Source organism: Rhipicephalus sanguineus, chromosome 6, assembly GCF_013339695.2.
Source record: "Rhipicephalus sanguineus isolate Rsan-2018 chromosome 6, BIME_Rsan_1.4, whole genome shotgun sequence".
Taxonomy (NCBI): Eukaryota; Metazoa; Arthropoda; class Arachnida; order Ixodida; family Ixodidae; genus Rhipicephalus; species Rhipicephalus sanguineus.
The window spans coordinates 43,075,322-43,088,957 of NC_051181.1; the positions used below are offsets into that span (position 1 = coordinate 43,075,322).

Genomic DNA, 13,636 nt, shown 5'->3' on the forward strand with positions numbered 1-13,636 from the left:
AATGCATACCCTGGTGGTGAATTTGTCCTGGTTTTAGTTCCATCTCACAATCACACAAACTTTTTGCAATAAGTTCTACGTACAAAAGAATGGAGCAAGTTTTAATTGGAAATAACTTCACATCGCTTTGTTTTACACTCGGCAAACTAGCATCGCTAATCTCAAGAACCTAATCCATCCGAAGCAAATCCGAAGCCTGTACTTCCCATCATTCCCATGTTGGTTGAAGCGCCGCTCAAGGAGCCCGCATAGACGCTAGCGCCAGATTCCCCTCTAGGTATTATTGTAAGAAACGCTATGGTGTGCAGTCAAGCCCAAAAGATTTTTTATACTACTAGCCCACCTGTACATAATCTCTATGGAAAATGCACAACACAGTACACCAGAACCTTCATAATGATCCATGAAATTCCATTCCATAACATGACCTACGGAATTCCATTGCTCTATTGAATTCCATTCCGAACAAATCTGCAGAATTCCGTCCCTCTGGTGTCAAGAGAAAGCTACAATTTTCAATGTGCACTTTTAACTTCAAAGATAACAACTTTCAGTCACGTGTATGATGACTGTTCCCTTCTCTGCACATATTCACTTATTGCACAAAAGAAACAAATGATTACAATACGACATGAGCATAGACAGGAAGTTCACTGTTACAAACCACACATAGATGTGAAAAGCAAAGTGCGCAAAAACCAACCCATCACCACCTCAACTGATCAAAAAGAAAGGGGCGTCAGAAGTGAGGCTTCATCGTCACTGCACAGCGAAATAAATTTCTCGGATGCATCGACCTGAAGTCTCGACGTTTGATGGATTTCATCTTGGTTAGCGCTTCCAGGATGTCTGTGCCTCGTTATGTTGATTTGTGCACATTCGTATTTTTCTATTTTATAAGGCATATAAGAATAAACTTCCGGTCATAAGTAAGTGTTAGTGTTGTGTCATCCTCATTCGTTTTTTTTTTTTTCTCAATTCTTTCATGCTGTAAGTAAACGTGCCCTACTTGCTATGGTTTTTCGCTTGAGAAAGACGTAAAGGTTCTCGCTATCTTCTTTTTTCTGTGGTATTCAACTTGGGCAGATGTTTGTCTACGTAAAAATCAAAATTTTTAATAAATTTGTTTTGCGAGTCTTATTCCTAATTTTTAGCATTGAGATTGCATGTTGTCCTATGTATTGCTTCTTTGTTAATGTTTTTTCATTGACATTGCATATCTTTATTATTTTGTATTCTTTTACAAATGATTTGGAGCCCAAGACTAGCATGATTGTTTAGGGTTCAAATGTTATCAAACGTGAATAATAAAAATGCAAAAGAAATTATTTTAAATGATGGCAGCCTGCACTTCAACAGAAAACAATAGTAGGCTGCAAAAAAAAACAGACAAATAAAAGACTCTGTGCACAAGGTAGCACAAACAATTTCACGAACATTATTCAAGGCAGAGAACTGAAAAGTAGAATTGGTTTTCACGTGATTCCATGGCAGCCACGATAACTATGCAGCTCACAATGCTCAAATCAGTCAATGGCCATTAATTTGAGTATATGGTGCGGTCATTTGAGTATATGGCATCATTTGTAGTAAGAAGGGGGAACGATTTCTAGCTGACTTTGAGAATTAATTGCAAATTACAGGCTTCATGCTGCACTATAATGTTTGGCTCGGGTGTTCTCAGGAGCCTCGACCACTGATCGACAACGTTTTCTGACCATGCTGAAAAAGTGCTGCAGGGCCCCTTTAAAAAGCAGGAAGGAAATGTGCACAGAATGTTTTAGAAATAGTCTTGAGCATATCTCTCTGCGTAATAACGGCAAAGTTGACGTAAAACTCACTCCACAGTCCTTTGAGAACGCTGAGTGCCATTTGGCTAGGAGGCTTACCTCGGCATTATGTTGTAAACATTATGGCTGCTCTACGATGGCTGCTGCCGTGGCTTTGACTTGGGCTTGTTGGCCGGCTTGTTCACCTCTCTCTCCCGTAAGCTGATTGACCTTAGTGAGGATGAACACAGTTCGAGGTCTACACCAAAACGTTGATAGATGGATTGATTTATTGAATTTAATATGTCGAGGCAACACAAAAACTGGTCAGATACTGTAATGTAAAAGTGTGATGCAATTTTGACCAGCTGAACATTTGAAATATGCACTCTGAGACCAGTACACAAGCATACCACCTCCATAACCACAACAGTTTAACCCAAAATCAGTTAACAAGTGCTGAAAGGCATTGTTGTGCAAGAATGTACTTTCTTTAATATAAGAGTAAAAATTTTACGTAAGACCAGACATTGAAACTAGCCTGCTTATAAAGTTTCTCTGTACTCGGGTGAATACCATTTTTTATTACGTGAACTTTCTCTCTCAATCTAGCTGACTTACACATTTGATTAATGCCGAAATAATGACAGTATTGGCGAAATGACTGTACACTTTTCATTTTATAAACAGCAGTAAACTGCCAGTCATGACTTGAGAGTGCCTGCAGTGTGCACTCTGGTCCATCCTTATTCGGTGAATTTCCTTTACACGAGTAATGAAAAAATCGTTGAACCGGGATTGTCGCTGGAGCCAGCGTATTGAAGCGAACTTGTCTTCAATGTTTACAGGATATGGGGATGGCCGCAAGAGGAACCCAGTGTTGAGCAAGGTGCTTGTGCTGATGGCTGGTGCGTTAATGCCAGGTGCTCCTGGGTGTGGCAGGCGCGGCTGGCTTGGCAGAACTGCAGACCGACACTGCGGGCCGGGACAACAGAGACGTGGCCATCTCCCACAGTGAGTAGGCTCTGCTGATGATAATTTACCTAGGCAGTAATGCCCTTGCACAGATTCTAGGGGACGGTTGCCAATTGTGAACTCCCGTTCCCTCGTCCGGTTACACTGAACGCAATATCCATCTTGTGGATATTTATCTTCAGCCATAATGCCTGCTGAGTTCTATCATTTGTATCAATGTGTTGCCATTGTTGCCGCGATATTCTCCATTAATCTTCATTCCTATTTCTTCCGGCGCTAACAATCCTATTTTGCTAATACTAGAAACTGAGGATAACAAAGAAACTTGAGAAGTTAAGGGCTACGCAATGAGCAATGGAACGGAAAATGATAGTCATAACATTATGAGATAAGAACACGGGAGAACTGATCGGAGAACAACCAGGGGTAGCCAATATTCTAGTTGACAGTTAGAGAAAGGAATGGATCTGGGCAGGTCATGGAATGCATAGGACAGACAACCAGTGGTCAGTTAGAGCAACAGAATGGTTTCCAAGAGATGGGAAAAGAAGTGGAGGGTGGCAAAGTTAGGTGGGGTGATGAAATTAGAAAGTTTAAAGTTAAAGGCATAAAATGGAATTGTATCATGTTAAATAGGGTAAACACAGAATAGGCTGATGATGAATGCAACATTGACATGGCTTTCATGCCTTGGAAGCCTTACCTCCAAAACCATGATTATTATTATTGTAAATACAAAATACACATTCAGTCTAACGCTGTTACCAAGATTAAGAGCGTGCAGCAGATTCTGCCATGATCTGGCACTGAAAACTCAAGCTATCTGCAAGATTTGGATTCAACAAGTCCAAATGACTGCTTAATTGACCTGGTGACATTCTCGTTCAACTGCAGGAATTCGCTGCCGCAGTGCCAGAACCTGGAAGCTAGCACCTGGGACACTGAGGCGTGCACTTACCAGACGTGTACTCCTGTGCACTTCCTTTTGTTGCACATGTAGTCAACATGGTGGTGCTGTCGCACACGACGGCCAGGTGGCACCGGGGCCCTCATCACCGCCACGTTGATCCTTCGATCCTCGGCAAGGAAACTGACAGTTCCTGAAACACAGCCACCTCATCTATGAAAACTTTCTCAAATGTAACCGCTACAAAGAAATCCTGTCCCAATTCTAGGCTGGCACAACGTAACGGTCCCTTCTGTCCGGCTCTATTCTTTTGTTGCCATCCTCTACTGATAACCAGGCAATCACGATGATAAAGTGGCGGGAAAGCCACTTGGACCACTGATGAAGTGAGTAGCGCCGTTACAGAACAGTAAGTTTTCACGATCCCCCATGCAATCTGTACTGAAATAAAAGCCACACTTTCTGTGAATTTACCAAGAGAAGCTTCGTTTCATCAAGTATGGCTCGGTGTTGCTTTCATACAGCCGTGTTTTACACAATATTCATGTGCCAAATGCTTGCCGTGTGCTTGCGGCGAATGAAATTATTACATCTCAGTTTTGCTTTAAAGGGGCACTGACACAAAATTTCGCTGCAGCGGGATCAATTGGCGTGAACACGCACATGTCGTCCACCAAATCTCAACAGTGCATATAGCTTGCAAGGTAATTTATATGAATATATTGAAGTTCGCATGTGCAGCCGAGTGCTGTGCGCTGCACCTCGCAACACTGCATCGCCTTGGGGACCTGAAGGGGACCCCCCAACTTCGTGACGTCACCGCTGCAGCCAAGCTCCGAGCTGGCACACCTAGCCATGATGACGTCGTAGTTGCAATTGCCCTCTTGCGGCACTTGTGCCAGCAGACTGTTATTTGGGTGTGCGCGTGGTATTTCTTTGGCCTTCACTAGCCCTCTCGTTTCTTGTGTACGCTTGTGAGGTAAAGGGGTGTCCCTACGCTTATTTTGTACTGTTTTTTGTCGACTAAACATTGGGATTTCTTGCTAAAAGAGTGAGAGGGCAAAATATCTCCAAGCATACACGGCAGAATTTCTGGTGTTCCAAGAGCAATGCAATCACCAGTACTGAATCTGCTCCCAACAACATGGCAGCTGCCTCAGTTGCAAACACTAATGCTATCTTAAATAATTTGCACCGGTGCGAAAACCAACAAGCAAAGCCTCTTCGTGAACAGAATTTATTTTGCCTAGAACTCGACCATGTAATTGTAAATTGATATAATGGGCAAGAATTAGTCGATCTTGCAGAATATTTGGGAGAGCTAACAAGTCCACACAGACCGTCGGACTGCACCTGACCTGAGTAAATGTGCTGCGACCGACGCATGTGCCAGCAGCCTTCCAGCATAGAGGCGGTCGGACAACCAGTGCATGATGAGCTCGTGCATGCAGTACTGTGTCACCAGCATGTGCGCAAAAGCCTCGCCGTGCAGGGGCAGTGTCCTCACCATCAATGTCACCTCCAGGCCTCCCTTGGCTGCACTGCGCACATCGTCGATTGCCCATAAGCCGCAGTTTTACCATAAAGCTCAACACCAGCGAACGTTACAATTTCAACAACACATAATCTTGAAGCTGATAATGGTTGGGTGATCCGACACACGAAGATGAAGTTCAACCAAGCTGCTCAGTTGACAGTTTGGCCAAGCTGATCATTGCTGTAAACTGGGTGAGCAGCATACTGGTTAATCTCTGAACAGGTACATAAGGTGAGGGAAAAGAGGCCATGTCCATTAGCTCGTCCCTCATTTTAGGCAACTTTTCACAAATAACTCACACACTGCCAGTCTTGTGTAATTTGCAACAAGTCGAGACACCTTGAGCCCTGCAAGGAGAAATGCTGCCTTATTTGTCCATTCTGGACCCTGGAAAACAATGTTCTGCAAGACCAGTCACTACATTGTTTATGGGAATCGTCCATTCTTCCCCTCTTCTCACAAATTTATGTTTTGTAAAGCACCAGCCTTTTTACTGTCTTCTTTTACCTTCAAAATGAGGAGTTCAGTCTTTTAGTTAGTTCAATCCAGCGTAGCTAAATTGGGCTCATTGATGCATAAGTTGCTTAGGTGATGCTATAACACTAACAGGGCATCGAGACAATCAATCCTAAAAGCAGCAAAGGTAGCAATGTTGAGAGCTTGATCAGAATGCAAGCTTCACCTAAAAAATTTAGTTTCTATGAAAGGCACAAGCGAGTTGTCTTCAAGAAACCAAGGTCGGTATCTGTAATTGGTATGGCTCATGGAAATATCTGGGCATGGGCCCTATTGTACTGACATTTAGAGAACTGTAGCTCTTATTATTTTGCCAGTAGATCATTCTGCACGAAATGCGTGTGCCGTACGAAATGTCTGGCTAAAACTATGCCCATAAAACGTTCTTTGTGATGGCAAGTTCGCATTCACTAAGTACAAGCCTAATGTGTTCACTTATTTCTGAAATAATGGTGCATTTTCAGGACACAAAGAACAGGAAGAAAAGAAATAGATATATACCAATGCAACAAAAAAAAGGAAAAGAAAATTAATAGAGGACAGAAATCAAACAAACAGCAAATAGAAGAGCTGGCAATGTCAAGATCGAAACACAAGGTACTGTGTTAAGTCGCAATGCCTCCCTCCTTTGAACCCCACCAGAAGTTCTGCCCCCCTCCCTTGTTTTTTCCACCTGCATCTTTGAGCACTTCCCACTTAACCCATTACTGATGAAACATGTGCCCTTGTGGCTCTCATTCTTTCTTAAGAGTCTTCAAATACCTACACACCTGTAATTTCACATACTACGACCTTGCTCTTGTCTTCCAGGGGGCTGACTGAGGGGTAACCCTCCTACAGAAGAGAAAAAAGAACGGCACCGGTTTCCCAAACCCTCCCTCCTGCGTGACTGTCCCCACTCTTCTCTCGTTTTCCATTTTTTAGGTTTGTTTCGTTTTCTCCCAATGCTCCTCCCTTGTTATTACTGTTTTAGGGGCGAAGCTCCTTAAGGCGGCATCCGTTCGTCCCTCGTAGTCGTAGTCGTAGTCCGTAACCAGTCTTACGCTTTGACCTCCAAGGTGGTGCCGGTGGGAGATTTTTCCTGTGCGTTGTTGAACAATAAAAAATTCGCAGCGGTAGCTAAAAGCCGACTTCTTCTGTCTCTCATTCCCATTAGCAGCCATTCTTTACCTCCAAGGTAGTGCCTGGTGAGATTTCTCCTGTGCGTGATTAATCAATAACAATTTTGTTCAAAACGCTGTTGATTGATGAAATAAACCAACGAAAGACGCCAGATGTTTTGTAAAAGCAAAACGGAAGAACGCCAGATGTTTCTAAAGCAAGAGGAAAAGACGCCAGCTGCTTAACGAAAGACGCCAGATGTTTTCTAAAGCAATGGTTTTCTAAACAATGAAAATTTACAGTGTACATGTAAAATTAAAGTGAGCTGCAAGTCGTCATAACTCATCGAACCTTTAGTATAAACGCGCCCTATCTCACGTCGGTGATGATGTACTGGGCAGAGTTCACGGAAGATTCACGGTTTACCGATGAACCTCCGCAGCTTCGCTCACTCATCATCATTCACTCCGTGGATATTTCATTGTTTTTTTAGCCTATGCATCTCTTAGAGGGGCCCTGCAACACTTTTTCAGCATGGTCGGAAAACGCTGCCGATCAGTAGTCAAGGCTTTTGAGAACATGCGAGCCAAACATTATAGCGCAGCACGTGGCATGGAATTTACAATTAATTCTCGAGATCAGCTAGAAATCGCACCCTTTTCTTTCTACAAATGATGCCATATACCTAAATTCACGGCCATTGGTTGATTCGAACATTGTGGGCTCCATGGTTACTGCGGCCACTGCGGAAGGCCGCCACATGCCCGTGCTCACACTGAAGGTAAGCCGCGCGTTCAGAGAAAAAAAAAAGAAAAAGTGCTCAAGGTCACGACGCAGATGTGACGTTACTTCTTTCCCCCGTGCCATCACCCCTGCTTAGCTTCCAGCGTGCTCACTGGGACAAGAGCAGAGAGAAAGCAATGACAGCGTGCGACAAATCTCTAACTCTGATTGTACTTGACAGATTCTTAAACTTTTTGCGGTGGTCGATTCGCGAGGCTTTAGTGAAATATCCGATAATTACTTTATCGGATAGTGAAACTGTCCGATAATTACTTGGAAAAGTGTTGCAGGGCTCCTAAAAGCTCTAAATGCGAAAAAACAAAAATGGCTGGAACGGTGACAAACTTTTTGGAAAATGTCACCCCACAGAAATCGCTGACTGGGTTCGCGGATCTTGACATCGTAGCCGCGGTCTATAAGTGCTGTGTCTGCCAACAACAATAAAAAATTAAGGCAGGTTCACAATAGCGGTGCCAAGCCTGAAGGAAGGCTACCTTTACCTACCTGCCGATGGCTACTACTGGCCACGCCTTACTGACGACATGGTTCGTTACGTGAGGACATGCCGGGACTGTCAGCGACACAAGACACCACCGACAAGGCCAGCGAAATATCTAGAGAGGCCAGTGACAAGGCCAGCGAAATCGACTAGAGAAGGCTAGAGAAGCTCCAGAAATTAATCTGATGCCATATTACCCAGGCATTCCTTTAGTTATCCTCCTTGACAGTGAACAGCTAAAACATGACTGCAAAACACTGGCATGATACAACGAATTGACTAGCACGTTGCTGGAGCCAACATTTTGACAAACCAACTTGTCTTCAAATTCCAGCCTTGAAGAAAAGTCCTCTTGTCAAAATTGCTCGAGCGACACCCCGTGTTCAAGAATTTTTATCTCGGCAAAATTGGTGTTTTTCTGGCCAAGATACGACATTGGCTTAATCCATTGTGCTCAAGACAACATAAGCATTTTAATGTCGGCTCATTTCCAGTACTCAGGTTGTATGGAATGCGTTATGCCATGCTTCCAAAAGTAAATGCCGAATTCCAACAAATGTTGTTGGTCATGCACTTTATTGTAGCAATTCCAAACAATATGTTGGTCACTTGACATAGGCTGGAGCAATGGAATTGATGACTTTGTCGAAGAACCTGCACTCAAAAGGCACAGTAAAGTACAAGGTGTCTCCATCAAGCAGACATGTACCAGCGCAACAAAAATAGGAAGGCTCTCTTGACAAACACACAAGCACAGCAGCAATACTTTGCTAAATCGTTGAACATTTGTAAACGCCCATAGGAGCAGTTCAATGGCTTATTTTGTCTCAGTGAAGTAAATTTAGATATGTTAAAGAGTCTTGAATAGGCAAAATTAGAGAGTTCCTCCACAGTAATGTGTGTCAATAATATTGTGGTTTTGGGAATACCTGGAATCCTCATTTAAATCCTGCACACAAAAGGTACAATGAACCAAGATTTTGTTTCAGTCAAGCATGCACCTACACCAGCATAAAAAAAAGAGACTAGTGTGGTTAAAAGACAACGGACGCTGTATCACAGGGCGACAATGATTTAGGGAAATATTCGCACTAGTTGGTAGCACATGCTAAGAATTTTTTGTGCATAAGCAGCACAAGAACAAAAACGGAGAGACACAACATGCGCACTAACTTTCAACAGAATGGTTTACTGCACATGAGGCAAATATTTACAAAATGTCGGTGCACTCACACTGCACCAAGAAGCGATGCACTGAGATTTGTCTTTTTCCGTTTCGTTTTTTAGAAGATATACATAACACTTATAAGCTCACAGACTACTGCACATTCAAGAAAGTCTATTCTTTGTCCGACAAGGACAGCGACAGAGTACTAACAGAACTGGTACCGATTTTTGTAGCTTATAGTATTATCAATCTCGTCAGTTAAGCTCTGTTGTTCGATAACACATTTGAGTTCTGCAAGAAAGGTTCACACCAACACGCTCAACAGTGTAATGCAAGCCACCCAACATTGGCTTTATTTACAACATTACAGTGCTCTCTTATCCTATCATTCATGCAGTGGCTTGTTTGCCCGACGTACTGCTTACTGCAGGAAAGTGGTATCTAATAAGCGAAAGCTTCTCCACATTCCACAAACCGCATTCTATGTCATTTCTGGCAAGCAGTTGTTTTCTTCAGTGCTTGACTACTAATTCTGCAAATCGATTCAGCTTTCATGGAGCTGAAAAACTATTTGTACATTAGCACATGACATCAACCTTATTATGTAGTGCGAAATTTTGTGCAAGTGTGGCACAACAGCTATTCCTTTTTGAGCGACATCCCTGTTAGAACAGCCGACTAGAGCAATAGAACAGTACTTCCTAATCAGGCCCTCTGCAACTAACACTTTCGTTTGAACAACGTGCTGTGTGTGAATCTTTCCCATGTGCTGTGTGTCCCACTGAGTCGTTGTGCTATCCAACTACAGAATAAAAAGGTTGGCATCACATGCTAATGTGCAAGTAGTTTTTTCAGCTCCATGCAAGCTGAAATTGATTTGCAGAATCAGCAGTCAAGCACCAAAGATGACGACTGCTTGCAAGAAATGACATAGGACACAGTTTGTGGAATGCAGGGAAGCTGTCATTTATCAGATACCTCTTTCGTGCGGTAAGCAGTTTGTCGGTAAATGGGTAGCTGCAGGAATGATAGGTTAAGAGAGCATTTTAAAAGAAGTGAATGTTGGGTGAGTTAGTGTTTCGACATAGTAAATACCATCGTAAGTAGCGTAAGTAAACAGGACAACAGTGTTCATCTGTTCCTTTCTGTTGTCCTGTCTAGTTGCGCTACATACGATGGCATTTATAAGAGAGCATTATAATCTTGTAAACAAGTGCAACGATAGATGGCTGGCGTTACAGTGTAGATCATGTGAGAGGGAAGCTTTCTTTCAGAACATAAAGGTTTTATCAGCTAATAAGGTTAATAAAAAAGTGGGCACCACTTTTGTTAGCACTCCACGACTGTCCTTATCGAATAAAGTATTGACTTTCTTGAACGTGGAGTATTTCGCGAGATGATTAGTATGCCGTATATTTTGCTAAAATAAAACGGAAGACATATCTCTCTGCACGGCACCTCGGTGAAGCTTGAAGGCACTACCATATTGTCTATTGGTGCCTCGTGCAATAAACCATTTTGTGGAAAGTTAGTGCACACATTGTCCCTCCTTTTTTGGCCTTGTGTTACTTATGTTCAAAAAATTTTTACCAAGTGAGCTGAGGTCACTTATGAGTACAGACAGGAAATAAGTAGGGGTGTGCAAATCGCGAATTTCATCTCGAATCGAATTCGAATCAAATAGTGCCCAATAGTGGCCAAAAATACTGAATATCGAATCGAATACAAAAAGGAAAAGATTTATTGAAAATTGAACGAAAAAACAAAGCAATAAAATCTGATCATGCCCTCGAGCACATAACGCGGTGAGTGACTATTACCGAAAGACTACAAATAGTCATGCAGAAACACAAACTGTTCCACATGAGCTGTCTTCAGGCTCTCTCACCGTGATGTTGCGTTTGGTGCGATTGAAACCATGTGCTCACTGGGCAACTCAGTAGCAGGAATGGGAAGGTATCGCAAAGCAATTTCAACAATACATAAATAAAGTGCAGCTCCATGCTCGGCCGTGCGGCAGTAGCGACTGCACAGCGTCAACAAATTTTCACATCTGAAGCCAATCACCGAGGGTTTCGCGGGCCAAAGTCAGGATGTTTTACGGTGCTTGCGGCAAGCGCAACCGAACTACGCAAGAAGTCTGTGCCGTTGTTTCAGACGCGAAGTTGGGAAACGCTTGACAGTTTTCTCAAATGTTCTTTTTTTAAACCAGAATATCGGGGAAAGTTTCAACGAAAGGCCTACTGTAACGACAAGCGTTTGTTTTAGCCACCACACTCTAACCAAGTGGCCTTTGCCGCGCTTTAGATATTCGTCCTTTCGAATTATTCGAAACTTCGAATACTGGCTATAAGAGGGTTGCACAGGGGCATAGCTCGCGAGATGGCGCCAGCGTCGAAAAGGCAGCGCATCCGTCTTTGTGGTCCCCCTCGCCCGGCCTGCCCGGGAAGCAGTCACATGAACGTGATCGCGGGAGCGCGTCCGTGCGAGATTCTTGGGGTCCAACAATGGTGAACTGTGCCGTATTTGGTTGCTACAACCACTCGAAAAAGAAGCCTGGTCATGAGAACGCGTCTGATGTCGGGTTTTTTTCCATACATAAAGTTACTGTAAACTAATGCAAGCACAGGAAAGACGTCACGCAGCGACCAAGAGCGGAGTGGCTCCGACGCATCAATCGAAAAGACTTGGATGGCTGCCTGCGAGTGTCGAACCCGAAAAAGCGGTGCAACATCAGTCAACAGGGGCGTAGCCAAGGGGGGGGTTGGGGGGGTTCAAACCCCCCCCCCCGAAATTTTTCAATTTTGCTTGCGTATATATGCACGCACACATACAAACGCACGCACGAACATACATAAAGTATGGTTGAACCCCCCCCCCCCCCCGAAAAAAATTTCTGGCTACGCCCCTGTCAGTCAACGTAAGCAGGTAGCCGCTGTGTCATTCAAATAACAGCAAAAAACAAAGTAGCATTGAAACAAAACTAGAAAAATTTGAGGACCCTTAAGCTTGGCTTTTAAGAGTAGAACGCGACAGTGGTACCCTTAGTTTTAACAGTTTTTCAGATGAAACAACTATTTTTCTTAACCGCACTCGTTTCGAAGCACGATCGCTAGTTCCCTCGTGTTCCTAGGACACGGTAACCTGTTGAGGTCCGGATGGAGTGCGAGTACACAGCCGCTTTTGGTCGATCGGCTAGGATTCAATCAATCGAGACCGTAGGTGAACTCGGGGCGCGCAACTGCATGCCCGACGCGCGTCGTTGGACCCTGCAGCAAAGATCATTTTCGATCGCAAACGGCTTGGGCTCAAGCACGCACGAACTATGCCACTTGTGTCACCCCACAGGTGCTTGCAAACGGTGAAGCCCTTCTGCACAAAGAGAATTTATGAAGCGACACTACCGCGGCGCAAAAATAGTTCGTCCGAGCACTGAGCAAGGGGAATGTGAAGCATGAGCACCACTCACGTTTCCGACGACGTCGCGGCTGCCGTCTCCGAGGTCTCGAACTGTTGGACCGTGGTCTCGTGGCTGTTGGACCCATCCGCTCGTCACGTAACTGTGGGCGTCCATCGATTTATAGGCTTGAAGCTCGTCCCTTGTTGCAAAGCTTGTGTCAACAAGGTAGTCCTTGTGAGCTCGATGCGAGGATAACACTTCACGTCACACACAGCTTCATCGCTGCTGAAGTCGAACAGGTCGATGCCGCCGCAAAGGTGAACCTTATCTTCGTAGCGAAGTTTTGCCGGACCCCGGAGGTCACCCGCGTAGGCACTCAGCCGCATTTCGCAAAGTTACCGTAGCGGCATGCATACGGCCCCTGCTCGCCGCTTTGAAGGGAGCGCGCCACCACGGACCGCAGACATGGCTAGAGTCGGCTAGAATAGGGGAAGTGAGCGCCGGCGGCGCCGGCTCCCGCGTGGGCCTTTTGGGCCTTTTGCGCTTTTGCGGTGAACTCCCGCGCCGCGCCGGACCCGTTAAAATCACTGAAACGGGAAAAGTACCCTTACAAAAATAAATTTAGACAGTCTAAGCCCATTTTTAGACAGTCTATAGACTGTCTACATCAAGGAGGTTTAAAAAAATTCTGGAGTGGAAGCTCTCGCAACGCCTTGCCAGCAAAAGTGAAGCCAGCTTTTGCCCACCAAAGAGCTCGGAAACATGCGCTTTTCTGGTAGTGCCTACTTAGAGATCAAATGGCTTTGACCGATTGTCGTTGCCGACGAAAGTAACCAGTCGAGAGGAGTATTGGCGAGAGCCAAGGCCATACTCGCCAAGATCATGCGCAACGAAACGCAAGTCCTCTTTGTTGACGCTGAAAGATATTGTAATCGAGGCGCTTACGCCGTGTCCGTGGTGGACGCCCATGGCTCGCTCGTC

The 13,636-nt window shown here is 44.4% G+C and overlaps 1 protein-coding gene across 1 annotated transcript; it reads right to left on the minus strand.

Annotated features, from left to right (window-relative positions):
• Positions 1 to 1,921: 1,921 nt before the first annotated feature.
• Positions 1,922 to 13,060, minus strand: LOC119397837 (uncharacterized). The gene is made up of 4 exons (XM_049416500.1): positions 12,725 to 13,060; positions 5,159 to 5,192; positions 3,703 to 3,844; positions 1,922 to 2,000 (listed from the first exon to the last, which is right to left on the minus strand). The coding sequence occupies exons 1-4, from the start codon at positions 12,827 to 12,829 to the stop codon at positions 1,922 to 1,924; spliced, it is 360 nt and encodes a 119-aa protein (XP_049272457.1). The 5' UTR covers positions 12,830 to 13,060.
• Positions 13,061 to 13,636: the final 576 nt, after the last annotated feature.

Bases quoted from the DNA above. Each gene is read 5' to 3' on its own strand.
- LOC119397837 (XM_049416500.1), bottom strand. From the start codon at position 12,829: ATGGACGCCCACAGTTACGTGACGAGCGGATGGGTCCAACAGCCACGA. The intron at 5,193-12,724 runs GTGAGTGGTGCT...CGATGTGCGCAG, and splicing joins GCCGCGACGTCGTCGGAAAC to TGCAGCCAAGGGAGGCCTGG. The intron at 2,001-3,702 runs GTAAGTGCACGC...ATCCTCACTAAG, and splicing joins TGCACAGGAGTACACGTCTG to GTCAATCAGCTTACGGGAGA.